Source organism: Scomber scombrus, chromosome 18 (assembly GCF_963691925.1).
Source record: "Scomber scombrus chromosome 18, fScoSco1.1, whole genome shotgun sequence".
Classification (NCBI taxonomy): Eukaryota; Metazoa; Chordata; class Actinopteri; order Scombriformes; family Scombridae; genus Scomber; species Scomber scombrus.
In genome coordinates this window covers 2,296,696-2,315,383 of record NC_084987.1, presented here as the reverse complement: position 1 = coordinate 2,315,383, position 18,688 = coordinate 2,296,696, and the positions used below count along the sequence as shown (strand labels likewise).

At 43.0% G+C, this 18,688-nt stretch overlaps 1 protein-coding gene across 1 annotated transcript; it reads right to left on the bottom strand.

The window, feature by feature from the left end:
* Positions 1 to 15,589: 15,589 nt before the first annotated feature.
* Positions 15,590 to 18,352, bottom strand: foxj1a (forkhead box J1a). Its single transcript, XM_062438189.1, has 2 exons — positions 17,798 to 18,352; positions 15,590 to 16,450 (listed from the first exon to the last, which is right to left on the bottom strand). Exons 1-2 carry the CDS (start codon positions 18,350 to 18,352, stop codon positions 15,590 to 15,592), a joined length of 1,416 nt encoding a protein of 471 aa, XP_062294173.1.
* Between the last annotated feature and the right edge of the window lie 336 nt (positions 18,353 to 18,688).

The following is an 18,688-nucleotide window of genomic DNA, read 5'->3' as shown; positions in this document are numbered from 1 at the left end:
ACAGTTTTTATTTTTATAGCTTTATCCACAGAAAATGTGAAAAGATACGACGGAGTATCAGGGCCAGACTAAGAGAAAGTTTGTAAATTTTTTTGTGGAAATTACGAAAATAAAGTCATAATTTTACGAGAATAAAGTCGTAACATTACGAGAATAAAGTCGTAACATTACGAAAATAAAGTCATAATATGACGAGAATAAAGTCATAATATTACGTGAATAAAGTCGTAACATTACGAGAATAAAGTCATAATATGACGTGAATAAAGTCGTAACATTACGAGAATAAAGTCGTAATATTACGAAAATAAAGTCATAATATGACGAGAATAAAGTCATAATATTACGTGAATAAAGTCGTAACATTACGAGAATAAAGTCGTAATATTACAAGAATAAAGTCGTAATATTACAAGAATAAAGTCGTAATATTACGAGAATAAAGTCGTTGCATTACGTGAATAAAGTCGTAACATTACGAGAATCAAGTCGCAATATTACGAAAATAAAGTCGTAACATTGCGAGGATAAAGTCATAATATTACGAGAATAAAGTCGTAATATTACGAGAATAAAGTCGTAATATTACGAGAATAAAGTCGTTACATTACGTGAATAAAGTCGTAACATTACGAGAATAAAGTCGTAATATTACAAGAATAAAGTCGTAATATTACGAGAATAAAGTCGTTACATTACGTGAATAAAGTCGTAATATTAGGTCTACGAGAATAAAGTCGTAACATTACGAGAATAAAGTCAGAATATTACGAGAATAAAGTCGTAATATTACGAGGATAAAGTCGTAATATTACCAGAATAAAGTCGTAACATTGCGAGGATAAAGTCGTAATATTAGGTCTAGGATAATAAAGTTGTAACATTACGAAAATAAAGTCGTAATATTACGATAAATTTCCCAAAAAAGTTTTAATTTTTTCTCTTAGTCTGTCCGTGATACTCTGTCGTAAAAAGAAGAGGACTTCCTGTAAAGAGCAGCAGTCGAAGCATCGAACTATTAATATATAATATTTCTGTATTGATGTGAAGAATTATTAGTATAAGTCCACTTAAATACACTGTAGGTGATAAAATATGTAATATGTATCATTCTACTGTGGTTACACCATTTGACATTTTCAGGAGCATTCAGTCTTACTTTTGGTAAAAAATGGTGCAAATGTCATTTCAAATGATATAAAACCAACAAAAATACTAAATGTACATTTTAACAAACCTGATGCTGCTTTTAAAACTAGTTTTAAAGATATTTTTAATTGCTCATGTTACCAACACTTATTTTTACTGAGCCATAAACAAAAAAATGACATTTAAAAACGTCACTTTATGGTTTTAGGAGAAATGTGCTGGTGTGATTTTTCGGCTCTTTATTTCTGCTCCTCATCCAGTTAGTCTGTAAACAACTGGAGGACACGGATTACTCTGTGTGAAAGCACTCTGAGATTTAACAGATTAGTGATGGGAGGAAGGATCATGATGAGGGTTTGTGTGCTAATGGATTTCACCTCCTTTCACAACATCTCAGATCTATTTGCAAACAATCCAGCTCAGAGAACATGAAGGTGTCTCAGACTGAGGATAATCTGCATGACTTTGACCTTAAATCACAGAGTAGAGCTGAGGAAAGTGAAAGTGTAACAATAAACCTGCAGGAAGTGGATTAAATATAGATTATTAAAGCCTGAGCAATAACAGTGTGAAGGCTTTAATGCATCTGAAGGAATTCTTTTTGTCCTTCTTGTTCTTATTCTGGGCTTAAACATTCCCAAAAACTCATGAATATTTGCACACACATCAGGTTTGGTGAAAGGTTTCATATTGTTTGGGTCTGATGAAGATTTTAAAGCCTTAATTTCTTTAATATTAATATTATTATCATTAGCTGATCAATGATTCACCAGAAAATAATCCAGTTTACAAAGTCATCTAAATAAAAATGTGCTTAGCTGTGAGTTTGCACCTAAAGTCTCAACAACAACTGATAAAAAACCTATCAATTTAAATAAAGATGAATATGAAACATGAGTAATAATAAACGTTGAACTGAAAATAAAAAAAACATGAACTTGAAGAATGCAACAGTCTCTTTTTTTAATTTTTGAATAAATATGGGTCAAAAACTCTAAAAGTAAAAATTATTCAGAGTTTATTTACTGCTTTCAAATTTGACCCTGAACAGTAAGTGAGCAGCAAACTACATCAAGACATGTAAATATAGACATGTATGTTATGGTGTTATGGACTGTATGGGGGGGGGTTGGGGTGTAAAGGGGGGGGGGGCTCCACCTCCACAGCCATCTGCAGCCCATCAGGTCAGCATGCCTCTGCACCTCCTCTGCTGCAGGAGCTGCATTGTTCTGGATGAATCTTGTGTTTGTGGAGATTTACAAGAAGTGAAGGGAGGGCTTCTCCTTTTTTGCTCCCCCCACCCCCCCTCCTTCTCCCCCCCCCCCCCCCCCCCCCCCCCCCCCCCCCCCTCCACCCTCCGCTGCTGTCCTGCGTCTGCAGCTCTCGGCCTGTTTGCATTCCTCTCAGTTAATAAGTGTTTGTCTGATCCCTGGCAGGGGGTGTAAAGAGCTCACCCAGCTGTAAAGACGACAGGAGAGATGCTGCGAGGAACAGAGAGAGGGGGGAGCTGGGGGGGGGGGGGGGGGGGGGGGGGGGGGGCGCGAGGAGGAGGAGGAAGTGTCATAAATTTCATAGACACATTACTAAGCTATTAACTTTTACAATAACTAGCAGGCTGCTTGTTGTAAATAACACAAGACAGAGCGATCAGTGTTAAATGACAGCAGTCAGGTTTCCCTCTCTGTAATCATTCCTCCTGTTCATACTGACTATTAAAACATCTCCAGTCTTTATAAAGTAGATGATCAGCTTCTATTGAGCTTCATCAGTGTGAGTTAGTCATATCAAGTGATATCTGACACATTTACAGTCTTTTTAGCATCAGATTCCCTCTTAGTGTTTCCCTGTTGAGCTGTGGTGGAAGTATAGTAATAAAAAGACTTTGCTACTAAAAACACTGTAACGTTGAAACATAGAAGATGAAGATTTGACTCATTCAGACGACTGAAGCTTCATATTAGCTTCAGATCAACTTTTAAATCCATGTTTCCACAGAAGGAGGGCTGTGGGTTTAGTCCTCCATCACTTCCATAGTAAACATTATGAAGGGATCTTCTGATGGTCAGTATGAACAGGAGGAATCATTACAGTAACCAACAGTACCAACGTTAACATCATCAGTCACGAGCCGTTGTTTCCTGGTTTGATCAGAGTTTAAATGTTTGGTCATGGATGGATGTTTATAACTGTCAGTTGGCCGTTTCGCTTCCCTCACATCAAGTCAATCATTCCTCGACTACAGAGGTTATTAGATCACATATTAAACCCAAACCTGAGAGTCCAGCTGGGTTTTTATCCTCATTTTGGGAAGATCGAGGAGAAGAAACAAGACTGCAGGAAAAGTACCAACACAACAATGTTAAATACTCCACTAGAAAAGTACTGCAGTATTATGAGTGATGTAGTATGCAGTATTACAGTAAAAGTACTGCAGTATTATGAGTGATGTAGTATGCAGTATTACAGTAAAAGTACTGCAGTATTATGAGTGATGTAGTATGCAGTATTACAGTAAAAGTACTGCAGTATTATGAGTGATGTAGTATGCAGTATTACAGTAAAAGTACTGCAGTATTATGAGTGATGTAGTATGCAGTATTACAGTAAAAGTACTGCAGTATTATAGTGATGTAGTATGCAGTATTACAGTAAAAGTACTGCAGTATTATGAGCGATGTAGTATGCAGTATTACAGTAAAAGTACTGCAGTATTATAATGATGTAGTATGCAGTATTACAGTAAAAGTACTGCAGTATTATAATGATGTAGTATGCAGTATTACAGTAAAAGTACTGCAGTATTATAATGATGTAGTATGCAGTATTACAGTAAAAGTACTGCAGTATTATAATGATGTAGTATGCAGTATTACAGTAAAAGTACTGCAGTATTATGAGCGATGTAGTATGCAGTATTACAGTAAAAGTACTGCAGTATTATAATGATGTAGTATGCAGTATTACAGTAAAAGTACTGCAGTATTATAATGATGTAGTATGCAGTATTACAGTAAAAGTACTGCAGTATTATGAGCGATGTAGTATGCAGTATTACAGTAAAAGTACTGCAGTATTATAATGATGTAGTATGCAGTATTACAGTAAAAGTACTGCAGTATTATAATGATGTAGTATGCAGTATTACAGTAAAAGTACTGCAGTATTATAATGATGTAGTATGCAGTATTACAGTAAAAGTACTGCAGTATTATAATGATGTAGTATGCAGTATTACAGTAAAAGTACCTCTAATTTGTACTTAAACACAGTGCTGGTCACAAAGGGACAGAGAGGGATTTCCTTTAATCAAACTTCTGTGTTTCATTAGTTTTTATCAGTCAGATGTTTTCCTTCATTGTTGTCTCCGATGGTTCAGCAGTGTTTTGCTGTCCAGGTAACATGAAGGTTAGTGACTCACTAACAGAACAATGGTCTCTGAATACTAAAGTCAGTTACCAAACATACTCTCATCTTACACTGCAGCTCCTCACAGCACATGTAAGCATTGTTTCCTTCAGACACGGACGCCTTGTTTTCTTCTCATGCGATGAAATAAGAAGAAATAAGTTTTTATGGCTTTTGTAGCGTGTTGTGTAATGTGTGTGTGTTTGTGCGTGTGTGTGTTTGTGTGTGTGTGTGTCTTGACATCTGTAAAATACCTATAGACATCTGTATAATGACTTTTGTTACTTTTAATGGCTTTATTACCTCATGACTTCCTCTAGGAGTTTCAGTATAAAAGCTGAAACATGTAAAGAGTAAAGAGTGATTGTTATTCTTTAGAGAAACTTCTAGTAAAAGATGTTTCTACTACAGCAGGGATGTCAAACATGCGGCCCGAGGGCCAGAACTGGGCCACCGAGGGGTCCAATCCAGCCCACTTTCCTTCCTTCCTTCCTTCCTTCCTTCCTTCCGTCCTTTCTCCCTTCCTTCCTTCCTTCCGTCCTTTCTTCCTTCCTTCCATCCTTCAGCCCCTTCTTCCTTCCTTTTTTCTCCCCTGGTTCCTTCCTTCCTTCCATCTGTCCTCCCTTTCTTCCTTCCTTCCTTCCTTCCTTCCGTCTGTCCTTCCTCCCTTTCCTCCTTTCCTTTTTTCTTCCCTCCTTCCTTCCTTCCTTTCCTTTTTTCTTCCCTCCTTCCTTCCTTCCTTCCTTCCTTCCTTCCTTCCGTCTATCCTTCCTCCCTTTCTTCCTTCCTCCCTTTCTTCCTTCCTTCCGTCTGTCCTTCCTCCCTTTCTTCCTTTCCTTCCGTCTGTCTTTCCTCCCTTTTTTCCTTTCCTTCCGTCTGTCCTTCCTCCCTTCCTTTCTTCCTTCCTCTCTCTCTCCTACAGTTAGCTGAAGGTGTTGTTAGCAGCAGCAGTTCTCAGCTCGGCCACATCGAGCAGGACGAGGAGTCACCTGATACTTCTCGTAGAGGCAGAGCTGCTGAGTCCTCTCCCTTCCCCAACAGCAACAAAACAAACATAAACAGGACCGGGGGGAGTGGGAGTGTGTGTGTGTGTGTGTGTGTGTGTGGGGGGGGGGGGGAGGCTGACCTTGGCCGGGCGAGTCCAGGCCTGCCGCTCAATGCTGGGTGGGAGTCTCACCAAGCCGCCGGCAGGACTTGGACCGACTCAATGAGAAAAGGGAAAATACCAAACGGAGCAAACAAGGGGCATAGTAGCCTCCCTCCAACTCCACCCGTCCTTTTAATCATTCCTTTCTTCTTTTTTTTCCATTTATCAAACACTCGTCGGATTCCAGCACACGGCTTGGCTCGGCCCGTAAGCATTTTTAACCACAGAGGATACTTTCTCTCTCTTTTTCTCCGTTCTCTCATCCCAAACTTTTAATTTGATTTCTTTATTTCTTTTGTTTGTTTCACAGCGGAGGGGGGGGGACGCTTTGAAAAAAACGCTGCTGCTTTACATATCTTAGACTCTACCCGTCGTTCAATAGGTGAGCTGCCGTGGCGACAACGGGCCTGGTCCAAGCCTTCAGACCCCCTCGCTGAACGCCACAGCCAGGGATTCCTCCCAGCGAGCCTGAAGTCGCTCCATTCACTGCTGCAGCCTCGCACCCCCAGCAAAGACTTTCTATGTGTTGTTGTTGTTGTTTTCTGGTGCATCCACACACTGACTTGATCAGAGTCGACGTGGGATAGAGTGAAAAAAAAGAGCGGCAAGCTTCTCCAAACCGCTCACAGTCGGGATGTTTCTGGCAATCGCTATTTAGCATAAAGACTTATTGTGATTCTTCAGAGAAACTTCTAGTAAAAGATGTTTCTACTACAGCAGGGATGTCAAACATTCGGCCCGTGGGCCAGAACTGGGCCACGAGGAGTCCAATCCGGCCCACTTTCTTTCCTTCCTTCCTTCCTTCCTTCTTTCCTTACTGAATTATTTTCCTAACTTCCTGCCTGAAGTCGCTCCATTCACTGCTGCAGCCTCGCACCCCCAGCAAAGACTTTCTATGTGTTGTTGTTGTTGTTGTTTTTTGGTGCATCCACACACTGACTTGATCAGAGTCGACGTGGGATAGAGTGAACCAAACGGCTCACAGTCGGGATGTTTCTGGCAATCGCTCTTTAACATCTTTTTTCTTTTCTTTTTTTTTTACTATCAGTCTGCTGCAGCGGGAGCTTTTAATGGCTCGCTGGCTGATTTGTGATTTCACATGCCAACGTGTTTTATCACCACACCACACCGACCAATGAAAGTGAGGATCAAGCGTCTGTTTTTTCGCCCCTTTTTATATTTGTAGAGGTGCAGTCCGTGTAAAGCCCCCCCCTAACCCTAACCCCCCCAACAGTTCATCCTCAGGGGAACATGACCGATCCTCACTCTCCACTTCAGTTTATCGTCACAGCTTCATTTCATTTGAAGCAACAACAACAAACAAGTCACATTAAAACAGTTTGTTTGATTTAGAATTTACATTGAGCCTCGTAGAAGCAGATCATGTAATAACTCCCAATAATGTAATAAAAAAAACCTCATAACTCAATACTTTAAAAAATTTTTTTTATTACATTATCAGGTTTTATTGAGTTATACACAGGCAGGGAGTTCCGGTCCTCTGAAATGAGGCCAATGTGGAAGTAACTTAAAACTGCATTCTATCAAAAGGCCACCAGGGGGCGACCGTTTTGGTGTCAAAAGGACTTCCGTCTCTATACTAGTCAATGGAGAATTCACCAACTTCTCACTTGATTTCTAACCTCAGTAAACGTTTTCAAAATGTGTTTATGGTCTCAATCGCTAGTTTAAAGCCTTCTTCAATGCAGTATGATGTTCATTTGGGACATTTTGGCCTCCCTGATTTTATATGTGACGATAAAGCAGGGTATGCATTAGGGCGTGGCTACGTGGTGATTGACAGGTTGATTGGTTCACAGGTTCAGGAGGGCGCCTCATGCTCCTCCTGATGCCCATATAAGTAGAATCCCTGTTTTTATTTTTCCCAGCATGCACCTGAAATTTTCAAGATGGCGCTGCTCAGATCCGAAACTATTGGCCTCCGAGCAGCAGTCCACAAACCAATGGGTGACGTCACGGATGTTACGTCCATTTCTTATACAGTCTATGATCTTTACGCGTCTAGAAGAGCGTACCTCATATCAGATACTAATGTGATCATTACTAAATGTCTAAAATCTCATTTAATGCACATTGAAGCATTTTTGAATCCATAGCTGTCTTAGGTATTTGTTGTGTGCAGTTACCATGGTTACATGTGTTGGCATTTTTCATTATTATTCACAGGTTAGAACAGCTTCATCCACTTCTTAACAACTGATGTTATTGGCTGATTCATGCAGCTCCTTTAATATAATCTGTCCATCTTTCACGTTATAATTTAGTTTAGATTCAGGTTACGTCTTATTGGGTTTAAGTCTTGTTTTCATTGCAACAAACAAAACAAAAAAAAGTCACCAAACTATATTTTTCATCCCACTGTTCTGTGAAGGAGAAAGCTACGACCTTTTCACAGCCACCTTTCAAGTCTCCAGGTGTTGTTTGATACTGAAGGAACAGCTTCAGATGGAGGAGGAGTGATACTGTTTACTTTAAGTAGTGAAGCTCCTCTGCTGAACACCCACAGTTTGCCAGGTCACAGTGTTTTTCCAGCTCGCTGTGAGGCTTTACTGATCACTCCAGAATTGGCTTTGTCACGTCGGTCCTCCGCCGGCTCATTCTTCCCCCTGAAACACCTACAAAAGAGCGTCCCCCAGCCCTGCGTGATGAATAAAGAGGCCCTCCCACTGTTTCCCTGGGTATTGTTTCCTTGTTGTTACACAGAGTGTGTATTGCTCGCTAAGCCTCTGATGGATGTCGGATTACCCCTCCGCCTGTGTCTTCCTGACAAAGAAGGCATCGGCCTGCGCTGCAACAGAGAACACACACACAGAGGCAAACATGCAAACACACACTCAAACATACACCCACCGTCGTCCTGCATACAATGATCTACAAATCTTTGTCCTGACCCCGAAACCAAGCACATCAGCTTCCATATGGTACTGACACGTTATTTACTTTCTGATAGATGAATGTACAAAGGGAGACGAAATAGGATGTTGTCCGATTAAAGCATCAATCCAAATATGTCATAAAATACTTTCCTCCTTTCTTTCTTTCTTTCTTTCTTTCTTTCTTTCTTTCTTTCTTTACCTTTCTTTCTCCTCTTTCTCATTTACCTTTCTTTCTTTCTTTATTTCTTTCCTTTATCTTTCTTTCTTTCTTTCTTTTTTCTTTCTTTGTCTTTCTTTATCCTCTTTCTCCTTTACCTTTTTTTCTTTCTTTTTTTCCTTTATCTTTCTTTCTTTCTTTCTTTCTTTTTTCTTTCTTTGTCTTTCTTTCTCCTCTTTCTCCTTTACCTTTCTTTCTTTCTTTCTTTCTTTAACTTTCTTTCTTTCTTTTTTTCTTTCTTTCTTTCTCCTTTACCTTTCTTTCTTTCTTTCTTTCTTTCTCTTCTTCCTCCTTTATTTTTCTTCCTCCTACATCTTTTCTTTCTATTCTTCTCCTTTTTCTTTCTTTCTTTCTTTCTTTCTTTCTTTCTTTCTTTCTTTCTTTCTTTCTTTCTTTCTTTCTTTCTCTCTAGGTGATAACATATGTAATATGTATCATTCTTTTGTGGTTACACCATTTGACATTTTCAGGAGCATTCAGTCTTACTTTTGGTAAAAAATGGTGCAAATATCATTTCAAATTATATAAAACCAACAAAATACTAAATGTACATTTTAACAAACCTGATTCTGCTTTTAAATCTAGTTTAACTGATTTATGAATTGATCATCTTCCCAACACTTATTCATCACTGAGCCTTTTATAAAAGCTGTTGAAATGTTTTTGGGGTTATATCAGGACATTGTTTAAGCAAACAGCCAATAAAACCTGAGAGACACTCAGATCGTATTTTATGGTGTTGATTTTTCATGTAGCGCTGTGACAATAAGATAAGACATGTTTCCACTTCCAGAGCAACACAGACTGTAGAGAAACATTCAGACTGTAGAGAAACATTAACCTTTGTGTCGTCCTCCCGGGTCAAATTGACCCCGTCTGTTTTGACTGTTCCTTCTTCTTTCCTTCCTTCCTTCCTTCCTCCTTCTTTCTTTCTTTCCTCCCTCCTACCTTCCTCCCATCCTTCTTTCCTCTGTCCTTCCTTCCTCTTTTCCTTTCTCCCTCCTTCCTTCCTTCCTTCTTCCTCCCTTCCTTCCTTCCTTCTTTTCCTTCCTCCCTTCCTCCTTTCCTTCCTTCTTCGTCCTTTCCTTTCTTCTTTCTCCCTTCCTTCCTCCCTTCCTCTCATCCTCCCTCCCTCCTTCTTCCTCCCTTCCTTCCTCCCTTCATCTCTTCCTCCCTCACTCCTACCTCCCTCCCTTCCTCTCTTCCTCCCTCCCTCCTACCTTCCTTCCTTCCTCCCTCCCTTCCTTCCTTCCTTCCTTCCTTCTTCCTCCTTTCCTCCCTTCTTCCTCCGTCAGTATGAACAGGAGGAATCATTACAGACAGATAAACTGCTTTATAATATTAATTTTAGGCTCCTGACTGTTGGTTGAAGAATTGTGAACTTGTCCTTTAACTAAACTTTGGTCGGTATTTATAAACAGCTTTCTATGAAGTATTAAAGGTCTTTAAAAGTCTTAACTTGAACCTTATATAAACCACTTTTTTATATAAATAAAGCTGAGTTTAGTGAAGCCATCATGAAGAAGAAAAGCAGATTTAAAGAGGAAGCAGTGAGTCAGTGGAGCCTCTCTCTGCTGAGGTGAACTTTTACAAAACCGTCAGCGTAATAAATCTGAGGCTCCATCCAGCCTCTCTCTGTCTCTTCCCCATCGCTCCACAGCCCTAATCAACCCCAGTAAGACCAGTAACAGACCCTCACCCGTTCACGCCCCCCCCCCTTACCCAACCCTACATGACAATAGTACCAGCAGTCACCTAGGAAACAGGCCTTTCATTAGCTGTGTGATAAAAAAGATGTATTCCCCGTCGTCTCTTCTCCCTCCACTTTTTCACATCTTGTTGTGTTTTTCTTTCTTTCTTTCTTTCTTTCTTTCTTTCTTTCTTTCTCGGGAACCTGAAGATAAGCTTAAGCCGGCTCGCTAACCTTCGTTTTGTAACACACACACTCTCCTAAAGGAATGCCAGGGGAGTCGTGGGGCAACGAAGTGAGACACATCCTGCTCCTGAGAACGGATATTTTCATCTATTTTAAACCTCGCAGGGCATTTATCTCTGAATTATCTGCCTGAACTTTAACACAGCTGCAGGTCTCTCTTATTTATCTACAGGATAATTGTACAACTGACATCTCAGTTAAGGAATAATGTATATTAGGGTCAAAACAATGTAACCCTGTGAACATAATCCAGGCAGTGTTATTAGAAAACAGTTTCTATTTTTTTCCCACCTGCATTCTGTGAAGATCTGCCTCTACTCTCCTTCTGATTGGCTACTGCACGTTGCCTTCGTTGCTTATGTACATAGACTTTATATAAGAAATGGACGTAACCTCCGTGACGTCACCCATTGGTTTGTGGACTGCTGCTCGGAAGCCAATAGTTTCGGATCTGAGCAGCGCCATCTTGAACATTTCCAGTGCATGCTGGGTAAAATAAAATATGGGCATCAGGAGGAGCAAGAGGCGCCCTCCTGAACCTGTGAACCAATCAACCTGTCAATCACGACGTAGCCACGCCCTAATGCATACCCTGCTTTATCGTCACATATAAAATCAGGGAGGCCAAAATGTCCCAAATGAACATCATACTGCATTGAAGAAGGCTTTAAACTAGCGATTGAGACCATAAACACATTTTGAAAACGTTTACTGAGGTTAGAAATCAAGTGAGAAGTTGGTGAATTCTCCATTGACTTGTATAGAGACGGAAGTCCTTTTGACACCAAAACGGTCGCCCCCTGGTGGCCTTTTGATAGAATGCAGTTTTAAGTTACTTCTGCGTTGGCCTCATTTCAGAGGACCGGAACTCCCCGCCTGATTATTAGGTTTAGGCATGAGGAATGACATGGGAAGGGTAAAAAAAATCAGGGTGAAAGCCAATCACAGGCAGAGTAGAGGCCGATCTCCGCAGAATGCAGGTAGGGCGGGAAAAAGCAATGCTAGATTTCGTGTTCTACATTTATATTTTGACAGCAGCCATGTTAAGAAGAGGTATCATGTGACTGCTCAAACAGTCAGATCATGGATTATAGAGACAGTTCATTGTGTGTTGTGACATCAAACTGCCTCATTGTAAAATTAAACAAAGGCGACCAATGAAGCGTCAATATTAGCAAAAAGTCCCCCAAAATGAAAATGGTTATTAATCACTGTTAAAGAATAATAATAAACATGTTCTGTTGCATTTTATGCTTGAATGAACTGTGCTATATAAATACAGTTTATTATATTTAATAATAATGATGTTTTATGATGTGCTAGCGCTGTGGGTAAAGTCTGGTTCGGGGGTTAAAGGTTAGGGGACGTGTTGTAGTTACGCTTTTTAAAAAACTGCCCCGACTCGTTGTTGGAAACAGGAAACAACGTCCACTGTTGGGTTAATGCCTCCATCCGTCCCCCTAATGGAAATTTCACAACTATAATAACCCTGGTACTGAGCGGGCTTTGGCATAAACAGGGTAAATTAAATGGGCCCCGTATTGTTTCAGAAACATGGGCCCTGCATGTGAAACCTATGTGGGCTGGCTAATTGGGTCTCACACAGTTTGGCCCCACCTGAAACCCAGTGATAACCCACTTGAAGCCCATATCGGGGGAAACACAGATTGGGTCACCATGGAAACGGCAGACAAACCTACTTGGGATCCAAATTGCAGCCCAAATTTAACCCGTATGGGGCCCACATGGACAATTCTGATATTCAGCTTACGGTGTTAAAATCACTCTGGTACAGTAGATGTTGGGCGGATAACTATGACTTTCATAAGCATCAAACTGACAAATAAAATAGTCAAACATAACACAACACTGATGTGCGGTGGAAAACCTTGTAAGTAGTTTTGGACAGTGAGCATAATTATCACTGAAAGACAATGTTGTATTTCTGTGGAGCTCACATTTTTGTCCTCCCATCATTAAGGGCCCCTTTCCTGCCTGTATGGTCGATCCGGCTATCAGTATATAAAATGGTAACATATATTTACCACTGTACATGATCCCAATAAAAAATGACTACTAGATTCTGGTTAGAACTTAATCTGAACATTTTTAGCATGTAAATATTAAGATTTTGGAACATAATGTTAAAACACAGTATAATCAGTATCATCCCTCTAAAGCTCCCGTTAGTTGAACCGTGCTGTAAATGGCTGCATCACGGTCTTAGTCACATTGGGTGTTGGTGTTTTAGCACTTTCAGTTTGCAGCGTTTCTGGGTTGGAACGAGCAGTAAAGGTTAACGTTTCAGCGAGAGGCTCCTCTTACCTGCAGCCGTCAGCAGAGCCAGCCAATAATACCTGCATCAGGTTACTACGGGCCTCTCATCTAACCTGCACATTACAATTATGAGCCCTGCAATCCAGCTGGAGAGGTAAAAGTCCTGCAGGTAATAGCGGTCCAGGGGGGCCATGCATGGAGCTGAGGCTGTGTGTGGGGGGAGGAGGAGGGGGGGAAACATCAGCTCCCCTTTCCAGGAAAAAAAAGCACTCCAGCTGGGCATGAAGCTGCAGGATGCTGCCCTTCCAGCAGAGTGTTGGGTGTCCATCATAGCGAGGTGTAGCGTTACAGCACTTTATCTTTCTCCCCTTCATCTCTCAGCCGTCATTACCTCATCAGTGACCACAGACGGACCTGCTGACAGCGAGACCCTCCGTGGGGGCGGGGGGGCATCATCTTAAATTCTACGACGTATTTGCATTTGATTATGGCGGCTTTTCATTTGACTCTGTGAACGCGAGCCACCTTGCTAATCTGCAGCGGGGTCAGGGAGAGAGACGGTGTGGTCTACAGCTGGGTGCAGACAGGCGGTGATATATGGGGCCGTGGGACACTTGTCCCTGTTAGACCCCACACCGACCTAATGAAGGACCACAGATCCAAGCGCCATGGGGAACAAGAGTCTGACTGAGCACAGACAAAGCCCTGAAAGAGAAACCCAGCCACCCCCTGCTACTATTACCCATCCACTGCCTGATCACAGCGAGAGCCCCAAAAGAGATGAGCAGGAAAAGACAAACGTAAATCTCACACAGAGGCACACTAAAGGGAGGGTGTGTGTGTGTGGGTGGGTGGGGGGGTATATATGATAAAACGTATCATTCAGACAAGCAAGATGCACTAAAACTTCTTCTTCTTTTTTTTTATTATTGTCAAAGAAAAGTAGAAAATAACATAAAAAGAGGAAAGTAAAAGAATCTGACGCCAACATTTACATACAGGACCAATCATGAGGTAAGATGCAATTAATTATAAGTGTTATTTGATCGAGAAAAGCTAATACACTACTTTTTTTCTTCTTTTTTTTTAGTTTTTTTTTTTTTTAACAAAGAGTCATTCAGGAGTGTATTCGCACCTTTATAATACACAAACTAGTGAAACAGATGTCTCTAAAGTAAACTGCATGAGTACGACTGAATGTAAAATATGACGAGCTTCGCTGTACATTGATTGCACTTTCACACATTCTTCAGAGGGGGAAAAAACAGAAGCGACTACCATCAAGTAAAAGTTAACACTACTTGTACATTTACAAGCGGCCATGAGATCTTTTGTTCATTTACTGCCCACGAAAAACAAAAAGAGACATTTCCTCTTAACACTGCCGCCCTGTCGAGTCCCAAGTGTTGTTTCTTGGCACGTAGAAGGTCAGGTATTCATTTACCAGGCGCTCTGGCCTTTTCTAAAGTGAGCATTTTTTAAGGTCTTAATAGTTCTTTGTTGGAGAAATTTTAGCCCGGAGCTGTTTCGTGTCCATTTCAACTTTATAACGCCACGACGCCTCCGATAAATCCTCTACCGCTTTGCATCTACTGTTCTACTAGCAAGTCAAGAGAGAGGTGGATACTACGGTTAGCTGAGTTTGCAAGTCCTGCAAGTTAAAATGCTCCTAAATATTATTATTATTATTATTATTATTTTTGTACAATGCATAAAGAGAAGAGTTAGTACCAAAAACCCCACGCACACAAAAAAACTAATACAGTAAATCACTCGTACACCAAACGTCATTTGGCAAATAAACTCATTAATCATCATCGTAGTGCTGCTTTCTCAGGCTTTACAGTCCATTCAAAGACAAACCACTTTACTAAATCTGTCTCTGTAAAACGGATCGATCGCTCTTCTCACTCAGCTGTCACCATGAACACACTTGCACGATGTAAACACTCAGCCAGCATGTCCATGTGGGCCCCACGTGGGTCAAATGTGGGCTACGTGGGTACTGAGCGGGTCTAGGCTTTGAACTGGGCAGATTTTGCAGGTCCCACATGGTTTCAGTAACCTGGTTTTAGGTTAAGTGGGATATACGGGCAAATTGTATGGTCTCCATATTGTTTCGGAAACATGGAAACTCACCCAATTGGGCCCCACCTGAAACCCATCAGAACCCACTTAAAGCCTATATGGGCAAACACAGGTGGGGTCACCATGGAAACTGCGGACAAACCCATGTGGGAGCCATATTGGAGCCCAAATTGAACCCTTATGTGGCCCACATGGACATGCTGGCCGGGCAGAGACTGTGTTGTGTCGTCCTCCCAAAAACATCAGATTTTAGTTTGTCTCAAGTCAAAAGAGTCAACGTGATCTACTGCTGCACGTTGTGGCATCTTTGTTCGGTAGCCTCCATCAGGGGAAGCCGGCATGAAACAGCATCAACATGTAACTCTAAAACGGACAATAAGAGCCGCTTGAGCTTAAAAGCTTTAAAAAATAAAAAAAGGAGTCTGCTATTCCTCAGTAGCGTCACCAAGGAGAAGCCGGAAATCGACTATTCCTCAAAGGAGGGTGTCGATCCGGGTGCTGGGGTCTCCGCCTAACGAGTCCCCGAGGTCAAACAGCTGGTCCAGGTTGACGGTCGAGCTACACAGGTAGTCACTGCGGCTCTGCTCCTCCTCCTCGGGCCAGGGGCTCTCCAGGAAGGCCGTGGCGAGGAACGTCTCCTCATCAAAGTCCGACACGTCGTTATTCCTCCGGGTCTCCACCAGCACGTGGATGTCTGCAGTCCCGGCGGGCACGTCGACGGGGGAGATGTGGGTCCCCCGCACCGTCAGGTCCTCCTCTTTCATGATGGGGCTCAGCGGTTCTCCTCCGTCCAAGCTGAGCTCGCCGCTGAGGGCCGAGTCCAGCAGAGCGTCCCAGTCGAAGTCGCCCTTGAGCGGTCCGATCTCCTTCTGCTCGTCCGCGCAGAGCAGCGGGGAGCTGGAGCGCCGGGGGGCTTTGGAGCCGCCGTTTCTGGAGCCCAGTTTCCTTTTGTGCGCGCCCCGACCTCGGACCGCCGGCCAGGACCCCAGCATGGTCCCCTCGGCCAGATGCGGGTCCCAGTTCTGGTCGGCACCGGTGGCCTCTTCGAACTCCCGGAGGAGCCGCTGGGACTCCGAGTTGACGCTCAGGCCGCTCTGACTGCCGGCGGGGCTGCAGGGACCTCTGGACGGCGGCTGCAGGTTAATCCGGAGCCTGTTCTGCAGAGCTGGGTTGATCTGGACCGGCGGCATCCTCCTCTTCTTGTAGGCGCCGCTCAGGAGGCGCTCGGCGTACTGCGGGTCGATCTTCCAGAAGCCGCCCTTCCCCGGCTCGTCCTTCTGCCGCGGTACCTTGATGAAGCACTTGTTGAGCGACAGGTTGTGTCGGATGGAGTTCTGCAAACAGAGACGACAGCTCAGATACCAAGTCCAAAGCTAATAAACTGCATCTACCAGCAGCTCTGAAGGCCCGGTCCCACTTAAAAGTTAAATAAATCTACATCTTTGATGAATTTGTGAGGCTCGGTAACATAGTGGCCGAGTAACATCTATCTATCTATCTATCTATCTATCTATCTATCTATCTATCTATCTATCTATCTATCTATCTACCTATCTATCTATCTATCTATCTATCTATCTATCTATGCTAACGCTAGTCGATCACAATAACTCAGACTTCATTCTTCCTTTCTTTACGCTCCCTTGGCTTGTGGCTCTCAGGATTAGAGATTAAGCAATTAGTCGATTAACAGAAACTATGTTCGACTCTTTCTTTACCAGGTGCAGTAACTTAATGGTTCAACGCAGCACTGCAGCGTTTCATTATAAGCTTTTTTTAGTTTTTGTTGATGTTTTGACTGAAAAAACAAGATTTAAAAGGGTTAATTTGAGAGTTTAACAGATGCTGGTACAGTAGGTGGATTTTAACACCTTTGTACAGAGTCAGGCTAGCAGTTTCCCCCTGTTTCCAGTCTTTATGCTAAGCTAAGCTAATTAAGCTATTTCCCTAAATGTTGAAACTTTCCTTTTTTTAATTAAACTGATTGTACGCTCAGCTGTAGTGAGGCAGGAAGTACAGCTGGCTGAGAATCATACATCACCTTTAAAGCAGCGTGTACCCTCACATTCATCTGCCCCCCCCCCCTTCTCTGAAGTCCAAATAGAGCAGTGACCCGCTGACCTTTGTTAAATATTATCTGCCCCATGTACTGCCTTACAATAACAGAACGCTCTGAGCCAGACGCTGAAACACGGGAGTACAGCGAACTGCTTCATCAATCATTTATCCGGCAAAATTAAACTTTTTCTTGAAAATTCCCGAAGTTTCAGAGGAGAAATCTGCTCGTTGTTTAACGTCTTTTTACTCGAGACATGAAGAAAAACACAAAAAGCAGAATAAAGTGTAAAGTTAATGCTTTCTGTGAGGCTTTGTGGAATGGAGGAAGTATTACTGCATGGCTGTTTTTGCCTGAGGAGTTATTAATTACCCTCACAGCCAAGCCACTAATACTTCTATCAGAGTGTGGCAGCGGGCCCAGACCTCCTCTCAGTGTATTGTGTTCTGCTGAATAAATGTTCTTTAAATAGAAAAATGCATGCGCCCAGCTGTGATCTGACCCCACAGCCGAGAACAGTGAGACTGGAGCTCGATGTGAGAACAGAAACTGGTTTTCACACAGTGCACAGAGAAAGTGTCGGGAGTGACACATCACAGAGAGGAGCTTTGTGTGTGCGGCTCACCTGCCAGGTGGGGTCGGCGTGCCGGTAGTAGCAGAAGTTGTCAGTGATCCACTTGTAGATGCAGGACAGAGTGATCTTGGTCTTCTTGCTGGCCTGCATGGCCATGCAGATGAGGGTGGCGTAGGAGTACGGAGGCTTGATGTGCGCGTTGGTCTTGTAGTCCACCTCGTCCGGGCAGTGACCGTGCGCCACGATGCCGGGGAGCGTCTGCATCCTGCTGTAGGCCGCCGCCGTGGGCTTCCCCGGGGTCAGAGGCATGCCGATGGATGCGGGGTCCGCGGCCAGAGGGGAGGCCGGGGCCTCGGAGCCCAGCTGGCGGTGGGCGAACAGGTGCGGCTGGTGGTGCGCCTGCTGGGGCCCGTTGGAACCGAGGATGGAGAACTCCTGCAGCCACTGCAGGCTGGTCAGGCTGTCGTCCAGACTCACGGAGCTGCAGCAGCTGCTCACGGTGCTGTCACCGTCCCGCTCCTCAGCCTGAGCCGCCGCCGTCACCACCTCCTCCTCCAGACCCACCGAGCCTTCAGGCCACGGGTCGGTACAGCTCAGAGACAGCATGGCTCCTCCAACACCGCTCTCCTCTCTGTCACCCCAGCTCCTTCTCTCCTTCTCTCCTTCTCTCCTCTTCCTGTCTCCTCCTGACAGGACAGAAAATATACATTCAACAAGTGTGAAAGGACGAAACAATGATCACAGGAACACTGAGCCAATGTGTGTGTGTGTGTGTGTGTGTGTGTGTGTGTGTGTGTGTGTGTGTGTGTGTGTATTTGTATGTGTGTGTGTGTGTGTGTGTGTGTGTGTTTGTATGTGTGTGTGTGTGTGTGTGTATTTGTATGTGTGTGTGTGTGTGTGTGTGTATTTGTATGTGTGTGTGTGTGTGTGTGTGTGTGTGTG